Raw genomic sequence first — 9,380 nt, forward strand, 5'->3', positions numbered from 1 at the left:
ACACACACACACACCTCAAGTGAGGTGATGTTGTAAAAGGTACCACCTTCTGTCTGATTTGATAAATGTTCCTCTGCTGCTGAGAATCAACCTGATCCTCCTGTCACCGTGTGTGTGTGTGCGTGTGTGTGTGTGTGTGTGTGTGTGTGTGTGTGTGTGTGTGTGTGTGTGTGTGTGTGTGTGTGTGTGTGTGTGTGTGTGTGTGTGTGTGTGTGTGTGTGTGTGTGTGCGTCACGTGCGCACGTGCGGGCGTACTCAGTGAGATTAATGAGGTTTGAAAGGAGATCAACAGTGTGTCAGAAAACTCATAGCCCAAGGGCACAGAGAGAGGGAGATAGGACGAGTGAGTGTCTGTGAGTCTTCTCTCTGTGTGTGTGTGTGTGTGTGTGTGTGTGTGTGTGTGTGTGTGTGTGTGTGTGTGTGTGTGTGTGTGTGTGTGTGTGCGCGCGCGTGCATGTGCGCGCAGTGCCTACATGACATGATGTTAATGTGGTTCATTTCATCATAGAAAACCACTCTACATCCCACCTTAAATACACACACACACACACACACACACACACAGGCCTCCGGTTTTAAAAACCAGCCTCCTCCACTGTTTTATGTCGACTTTAATCTGTGTTGATCTGTCGTGTGTGTGTGTGTGTGTGCGTGCGTGCGTGCGTGCGTGCGCGCGTGCGTGTGTGTGGGAGTTAGCCTGGGGTTGAACTGCTAAAATGTGTTTGCGCCGAGGTTTATTTTATGCCTACACTGCAGAGCGTAGCAGGGTCTCAGTGTGTGCTGTAATTTACTGAATTACTCTCCTCTCCTCTCCTCCACCTCGCAGGCTTCTACATGTACATAGAGACATCCCGTCCTCGGTTGGAGGGCGACAAGGCCAGGCTTCTGAGCCCCACCTTCAATGTCGGGTCAAAGGTCACGGCCGGCCCCACCACTGTGACCTCGAATAACCCCACATACTGCTTCTCCTTCTACTACCACATGTATGGCAAACATATAGGTCAGTACCGCACTACTACTACTACTGCTACTGCTAATACCTAGACCAGTGGCAGTGGTTCTCAACCTGTGGGTCGGGATCCCCAGGGGGGTTCCCAAATTTTTGGGGGGTCCCCAGATGATTCACTTAATGTGCAACATTGTTTTCTTCACTCAACGGTAAACAAACCGACATAATGTGTAAGTCTATAGGGGGTATGTGTACATTTCTAAAGTGACAATTTAAAGACTTTTTTAATACCTCTAAAATGGCAAATTAAACATTGGCCAAATTGTCAAATATCAGAGTCAGAAATTGTGAAAATAGTCGATCTACATGATCACATTGGCGTTGCGAGGCGTTGTGAGCATGTAGATCTGCTATTTTCACAATAGAACCGTGTTATTCAAAATGTAATGCCTCAACTCTTAGTGCTCGTCAGGGTGGGGGGGTCCCCAGTTAAAATATGATTATTTTGGGGTCGCGGCCCCTAGACTACTACTGCTTATACTGCGCAATAATACCACTGTACACAGGGGCGGTTTTTAGCACTAGGCAGATCATGGCAGATCATGGAGCCCCGAGACAGGGAGGCAATTTCTAAAGTCATCACCTGAGTGACGACGTGTGTGAGCTTGTAGTTTCGGCTATTTTCACAACATTTATCTGTGGAACCGTGTCAAATTAAATGTAATGCCTCAACTCAAAATTCAAATATGATTATTTTTGTATTTATTCTTTACCTAAGGCAGGGAGGAGCTGCCAACAACAGATCAAGCGACTCATTCCCCCGAATATCCTTTCAAATCCGTCAACGATTTGTTGTTATTTTTGGTTTACGGAGCTGCTAGAGGAGAAACTCTCTGCGGTGATACCGTGGTTCGCCCTGGGAGAGCTTTGTGAGCGGCTTGGAACCCAAAATAGGAGTCCCCGCTCGCCGACGGCGCGGAGGGACAATCTGTCTGGCAGGTTTTAACGTACGAGTCACACAATATCCCGGGGGAGGTGGAAGGAAAGGACGGTGTGAAATTCATGTCAAGAGTTTTATTTTGCGGAGGTGCTTGGCCAGGTTTAATTCAGGTTATTATTATTATTATTCCTTGATGGTATTTTGGTGCCTGGGAACAAAGCGAACCCCCTGAGCGTGAAGATTACAGACATTTATTTTTTATGATTGAACTATATACTTTGATTGACATAGAAAGACATTTTATTTCACTTTCAAATCCAACAGGAGAATTAACCCATTTTTTCCTAGAATTATTTAATGCTTTAACTATTGAAAATAGCAGATATACAAGTTCACAGCACGCTGCGAGCTTGTAGATCTGCTATTTTTGAAACATTTGAATAGGCCTATATCTTTTTAAAAGCGAACATTTGTAACTCAAATATTTTCTTCTGGGTGGTCCCGGGAACGACATATTTTGAGACCCACGGCCAAATACACGTCATTTTGGGGGTCCTTGACTTGAAAAGGTTTGAGAACCACTGATTTAGAAGGAGGATTTAGAAGACATTTATAGAATCGGGTCAAAAATATTCAAAGACTCAAGATTCAAGATTTTTTAAAATAGCAGATCTACAAGCTTGCAGCACGGCACCATGTTTTAATAGTTAAAGCATAAATGAATGGTTAAAGTGGTTAAAATCTAAAGTGACACAGGTTTGCGTTCAGGCCTAAACGAACTAAGGATTTGTGCAGATTGTTCTGTGTATGAATGTGAACAAACGCGGCCCAGATAGAGTTGGAACGCGGGTTTATTCTTTCTTCAGATTTATGTCTGTTTCTCTTTCGTGTTATTTCGGTACCTTGGATCAATGCGGCCCCCTGAGCGCCATGACTACAGACACCGGTTTTGTGATTGAACTATTTGGATCCACATTTTGTTTCGTTTTTCCCCGTCGGAGAGCGCACTCCTCTGCATGCGTTATATACAGTACGCCCCCACTGGTGGTGGAAAGTAACTAAGTACATTTACTCAAGTGCAAGTACTCTGGTACATTTACTCAATTACATTTTTAGGCATCTTTTTTACTTTACTGGAGTATTTCCAATTTTCAATCATTTTACTTCTACTCCACTACATCTCAAACGCAACTATTGTATCTTTACTTGAACGCTTTAGTTACTAGTTACTTTGAAGATTTGGATTATTATTATAAAAGTACTACTTTGGCAATTTGAACATTTTATTTTTTTATTTAACCTTTATTTAACCAGTAAAAAACATTGAGACATGATCTCTTTTTCAAGTATGAACTGGCCAAGAGGCAGAAATAAAAATTACACTAACTTAGCTACACATAGAAGACACAACAGCAAAGATAAAACATCCATGATACATCACAAATACCAAAAATAGACGATCTAAAAGCTCACAATGCGTCGCAAAGAATTGCCTTAGGCGGATCTGCGTCTAGCCGCTCAATTGTGAATTCATTACCTCACCCCAAGAGTTGGGTGACCAATTAGGGCCCAGTATTGGTCTGGTCTAACCAATTGTGTCCAGAGACATTTTTCTTAAACCTGCCCCTTGGAAGAAAACCTTCCATATAGAAGTACCATTCTATATGGACTCATATCCACCCAGTCCCCGTGATAAGACACCTGGAAAAGAAAATTTGTACCTGCGATCATCCATTCTTTCGTTAGGGTCCGCAGAAAAAAGCTTGTTTTGACCAAAAATGGTCTGTTGTTGAGGGGGTCGTTACGCCACTGTGTCGGATCTTACATGACGTGTGTCATTGTGTTAATCTCACCAGGTGTGTATGTGTTTGTATTAGGCTTGGAACTTTAACTGATTAATTGCGATTAATTAATTACAGAAAATTAACACGATTAAAAAAATTAACACATTAACACATTTTAATCGCACTTAGTTTTTGCACCACAGAACCTTCAGTTTCGGGCATACCGATCATAGTGATGCACCAACCAAGAAGAGACAACAAACACAAACGGAAAAGTAGCCGATCAGAGCGCTTTGCTTGGCCCAGTGGATGCGAAATTTAGATTTAAAAAACTCACTTGTTGATTCACTCGTACAACAAAATGTGTTTCACTTGAGAAGAATGCTTCTCGGGTCAAATATTAATATGCGATGAAAATTTTAATCTCACCAGGTGTGTATGTGTTTATATTTGAATCTCACTAGGTGTGTGTGTGTGTGTGTGTGTGTGTGTGTGTGTGTGTGTGTGTGTGTGTGTGTGTGTGTGTGTGTGTGTGTGTGTGTGTGTGTGTGTGTGTGTGTGTGTATGTGTTTATATTTTAATCTCACCAGGTGTGTGTATGTGTTTATATTTTAATCTCACCAGGTGCTCTGAATGTGCTTCTGCGTCAGAAGGCTCAGAGTGTGAGTGACACGTCGGTGTGGAGTCTGTCTGGGAACCAAGGGGACAGGTGGAGACAGGCCAAGATCAACATCCACCCGACCTCCGCCTTCCAGGTCTGTTAAAGTTAAAAAGCTGGTATATTGTCTATTCAGTGGTTCTCAACATGTGGGTCGGGACCCCCAGGGGGTCACAATAGAACTGTGTGATACAAAATGTAATGCCTCAACTCTTAGTGCTCGTATGGTGGGGGGATCCCCAGTTAAAATATGATTATTTTCTGGGTCGCGGCCTGAAAAGGTTGAGAACCACTGGTCTATATTTGCTGATAAATCGCTAAACTGATGGGACTCCAAGGGGACCCCCGACTCCCCGTCCCGTCTCGGCTCCCGGTGCTGGAGAAGGATGTTTTTTTCCCCTACTAAAGCCTGGTGGTTGCTGACGGAGCCTGCTGGAGCTATACTGTACCTCCGGGACCCCGTTAGCCACTTAGCTTGCAGTAGTGTAAAGTAACTAATTACTGTACTTAAGTACACGTTTGAGATATTTGTACTTTACTTGAGTATTTCCAATTTCCAACACTTTTACCTCTCCACCTCCTTTGCAGGTGTAAATTACCAGTAAGACTCCCTAATCGGGAGATAAGCGACCGTTGGTCGCTTATCTCCACAAATATCACAGCCTCCACCTCTCACGTCATACGGGCAGCCATAGTTACACCTGGAATGTTGAATCTCCATATATGGAGATAACCTACCCATCACACAAAGTCTGACCTCACCAGCCCATACCTGGGCATGGACGACTTATATCTCCATATACGGAGATGGCCATATATGGAGATACGATGACATCACAGAGTCCACAGCTGATGATGTGGCGTGATGTCATACAATACACAAACAAGCCCTATATAAAGGGGCAATTCTCACCAGGGAAGAGAGCATTCCCCACTAGCTGAGTATCTTAAGATGGTTGGATGTGATGATAAGCCACAAATAGGCCAAAAGTTTGTTTTACCAATTATCAAGACATACGGGCAGTTGACAGTTTGCCATTGTTACTCATTGAAGTTGAATCTCCATCTGAATCCCTTTTATGCCCATATATGGAGATCCCTGCTCTGAGTATCTGACATCACTAATCCCTTTTATGCCCATATATGGAGATCCCTGCTCTGAGTATCTGACATCACTAATCCCTTTTATGCCCATATACAGTATGGAGATCCCTAACAGAATCCATTTTATGCCCATATATGGAGATACCTGCTCTGAGTATCTGACATCACTGTGATGTCACCTGTTTATGCCTAAATATGGAGATCCCTGCTCTGAGTATCTGACATCACTGCGATCTCACCTGTGATGTCACAGTGACACATCACCTCAGTATCTGTGATGTCACAGTGACACATCACCTCAGTATCAGGCGTTACACGTATACATTGAGCAGGGCAAAGGTGTGACGTGTGTGACGGACGGACGGACGGACGGACGGACGGACGGACGGACGGACGGACGGACGGCCGGTGGAGGTTTTCATACTAAATATATTATATATTATTAATATTATAAAACACACATTAACCCACTTCAGCCCTATTTTATACCTTGGCTAAACATTTAGTACTTTTACTTTTGGTACTTTAAGTACATTTTGATGCCAATACTTTCATACTTTTACTCAAGTACATTTTGAATTCTGGACATTTACTTGTAACGGTCACGGAGTACATCTAAAGTGCAGTATTGATACTTTTATTTAAGTACAAAATGTGAGTACTTTTATCTTGTTTCTGTTTTGAACAAAATCCCATTTAGTTTTAGCTGTCCTTTTAGTCCAGAGTTTTAGTCCAGTTTTAGTTGACTAAATCTCATACGATTTTAGTCTACTAAATCTGTATTTAATTTATGGATATCTATGGCCTTGATGGAGTCGTAATGTTGGATCTATACTTTTATATTAGTCGACGGACATTTTCGGAAAGATTAACGCTGGTGTGTGTGTGTGTGTGTGTGCGCGTGTGTGTGTGCGTGCGTGTGTGTGCGCGCGTGTGTGTGCGTGTGTGTTCAGGTGGTCTTGGAGGGGGTCCGGGGCCAGGGGATCGAGGGGGACATCGCCATCGATGACGTGACCATCGAAGAGGGCGTGTGCAAAAACCCTCCGCCCAACAGTGAGTCATCACTTCACCTCTTAATAATAGTCCCCCCAGGAATCTGCAGAGAAAAAGGCTTGATTCCGCATAGAACATTCCTGATTCTGCGGTGAAAAGACTCAGTTTCCCATGATTCCTCGCGAAATAATGTAGTCAGGATATTCTATTGTCCATTCACTTGTATTCATCATGGCTGCAGAAAAGCGTATATGTTAAAGGACCAGGTCACCTCTGGGACAACCAGATCTTATTTTATTGTTGTTTGGGACACGACCAACACAATCCTGAGTAATTTTTTGTGTTCAATCTGTGTTTTTAGATATTTTAGTATTTCAGCATGCTACAACTTGTCATATGAAAAACACTGTGACATATATATCTCGGATTCTTTTCCCTTATCACGCGTTTGGTCAAAACAGCCTGTTTTCTATGGACCATAGCCTACACACAGATCATCGCGGTTGTATCTTTTCGTGTGAAAGAAAAGACGTTCGTCGTCCGTGACCGGGACACCCCGTGTAGATAATAGGCCCGTAACCTTAGTTATGGCAAAACTATGGCAGCCAACGTGTTAATGAACACATTTGATGACGTGTTTATGGGTGTTTCTTAACGGCTGATTATTTCAGTGTACTGGTCTCAATCATCTATGTATGTAATGTATGTGCTGTAGTTGAATGTTCATAGTTGTCTCCACCAGCCGAAGGCTTGGGGGAGATTATGTTTTCGCCCCTGTCCGTCCATCCGTGCGTCCGTCCGTGTGTGCGTGCGTGCGTGCGTGCGTCCGTGTGTCCTCCAGTTTGTTACCAGCTAATCTCTGGCGCCGTTGGTCCGGTCGCTGCCAAACTGAGCACACACACTCCCTGGATGCCCATTCAGAACCTCTGCCCCACATTTTTCACATGGGCCTGTTCTAGCGCCACCAGGAGGCCAATTTATGCAAAACTACCTTTTGGCCAGTACTCCTACAGATTTTGTCCAAAAATCACGCAAATCAGTAGACAGTATCTCTACAGTCATGTGATCAACATGAATCTGTCTGATTGTCCATATTCCATCCTGATTGGCTGAGATTGGCTTTCAAAGTTTGTAAGATTTGTCAGTTTTGAACAAAATGTCTCAAATCACGCACGAAATTATGCACACACATTCCCACTTGGCCGAGGAAGAAATGCCACTTCAAACTTTTCAAATCAGCCTCATGGTGGCGCTATAACAGGCCGCCTGGCCTAGTTTAATTTGTAGTTACCTTTTAAAGTAGGTTTTAATGTTATGTTATTATATATATATTTGACCTCTGTCTCTCTTTCTCTGTCTGTCTGTCTGTCTGTCTGTCTGTTTATCTGTCTGTCTCTCTCTCTCTCTCACACACACACACAGATCTACGCTCTCTGGCCCCTCCCGCATTTTCCCATATATGGCAGCTCTGCGTGACCTTGGCCCTGATTGGTTGTCAGAGGTGACCCACCTCTCCCTCGGACCCTTGGACCCCGGCCCTCCCCCAACACACCCCCCGCTACGCCCCGCCCCGGCCCTGCCTACGCTCCCCGACACCAACCAATCACGGAACAGAGAGAGACTGCAAAGGCGTTGAACTTGAAGAAGCCCCGCCTACCAAAAACCGCTCGTCGCATCCCGATGATGTCATAGAGGTCAGGGTGAGGTCAGGAGGAGGATTTAGAGCAGGGCTCATAGAGTAGAGCAGGGTTCCCCAATAGGCGGCCCGCGGGCCATTTGCGGCCCGCGGGGGGCTACTGTCTGGCCCACACCAACCCCAGTAATAATGGTGGCATAAGAGCAGCAACAACACTAATATATCGTCGTTGTCGGGTGGACACCTCGTATCTCCAAATGTGTATGTTCTTTCGCAAAGTAAAGCCCTGCTTCATCATGCAAGGCCGTCGCACAAAAGTAGTGAAAACAGCAGATCTAAAAGCACACAACGCCTCGGCGTTGTGTGTTTTCACTACTTTAAATCATTTTTAAAATGATAAATGCAAAACGAACGGTTTTGGACATACAAGATTTTCACCCGACAATGACGATATCTGAACTGTCACTGGAGTAGCGGGAACGCCACCGTCGCCCACTGCAATGTTGGTACCCTCGACATAATTCGGCCCTTGGGGAAAACGGATTGGGAAACCCTGGAGTAGAGCACTTGTTGGGCCCGGGGACCCTTGCGGGGTCCATTTGGTTCCATTTGCACACTCTCAGAGTTGGACAGGCCCGTCAAGGGTCCGTTTGGACCGTACCAGATTTTGAGAAACAGTGGTGTAGACACAACCACAATGCAGTATAGTGTGTGTGCATGTGTGCGAGTGTGTGCGTGCGTGCGTGCGTAAATTGCGGTATACCGCAGTAAAAAAAGTGTTTTCTATTTTTGTAAAAGCACAACTCACTTTCCATGTCCTCATCATCATAATCATCATCATCATCAGTGAAGAACATCTAAAAGTTATAAAAAAGACAAAGAAATAACGTGAGCATTTAAGTTATATAAAAGAGAAAGACATAGCGTGAGCATTTAGCAGCCTTCTCCCTCCACAACGCTTCCGGCTACTTGTGACAACACCAGGGTTTGATTTGATCTAGTTTTTATTCATAGTCTTTGGTTGAAATTGCATTTAGTTTTAGTCATATTTTAGTTATCTGGAATACTTTTAGTCTAGTTTTAGTTTTAGTCGACTAAATATCATGAGGTTTTAGTCGACTAAATCTACAGTTTGTTGACTTGAGTTCTCTTTTTTGTGACCTTCCCGGTTAGGTCTGGTTATATGGAAACGTAAGCAGAACTTGGTCCCGGAACTTCACGGGTCGCTGTTGTTTAACTTTTTGCGTTTTCTTCTTTTTCCCCCATAAATTAACGCCCTACTCGATCATACAGCGCGTCACACAGACAGGCATCAA

The 9,380-nt window shown here is 44.0% G+C and overlaps 1 protein-coding gene across 1 annotated transcript in view; it reads left to right on the top strand.

The window, feature by feature from the left end:
- The window catches only part of LOC308305612 (MAM domain-containing glycosylphosphatidylinositol anchor protein 2-like), a gene marked incomplete at both ends in the record, with an annotated part of 123,447 nt that extends 115,514 nt beyond the window's left edge, over window positions 1–7,933 (top strand). Inside the window, 4 exons of the mRNA XM_080750432.1 lie at window positions 827–1,000; window positions 4,298–4,428; window positions 6,389–6,488; window positions 7,851–7,933. Of these exons, the coding sequence (XP_080606558.1) occupies window positions 827–1,000; window positions 4,298–4,428; window positions 6,389–6,488; window positions 7,851–7,933 (488 nt within the window). The remainder of the gene's footprint in view (window positions 1–826; window positions 1,001–4,297; window positions 4,429–6,388; window positions 6,489–7,850) is intronic.
- Between the last annotated feature and the right edge of the window lie 1,447 nt (window positions 7,934–9,380).

This window comes from Nannobrachium achirus (genome assembly GCF_963921795.1).
Source record: "Nannobrachium achirus genome assembly, chromosome: 20".
Lineage (NCBI taxonomy): Eukaryota > Metazoa > Chordata > Actinopteri > Myctophiformes > Myctophidae > Nannobrachium > Nannobrachium achirus.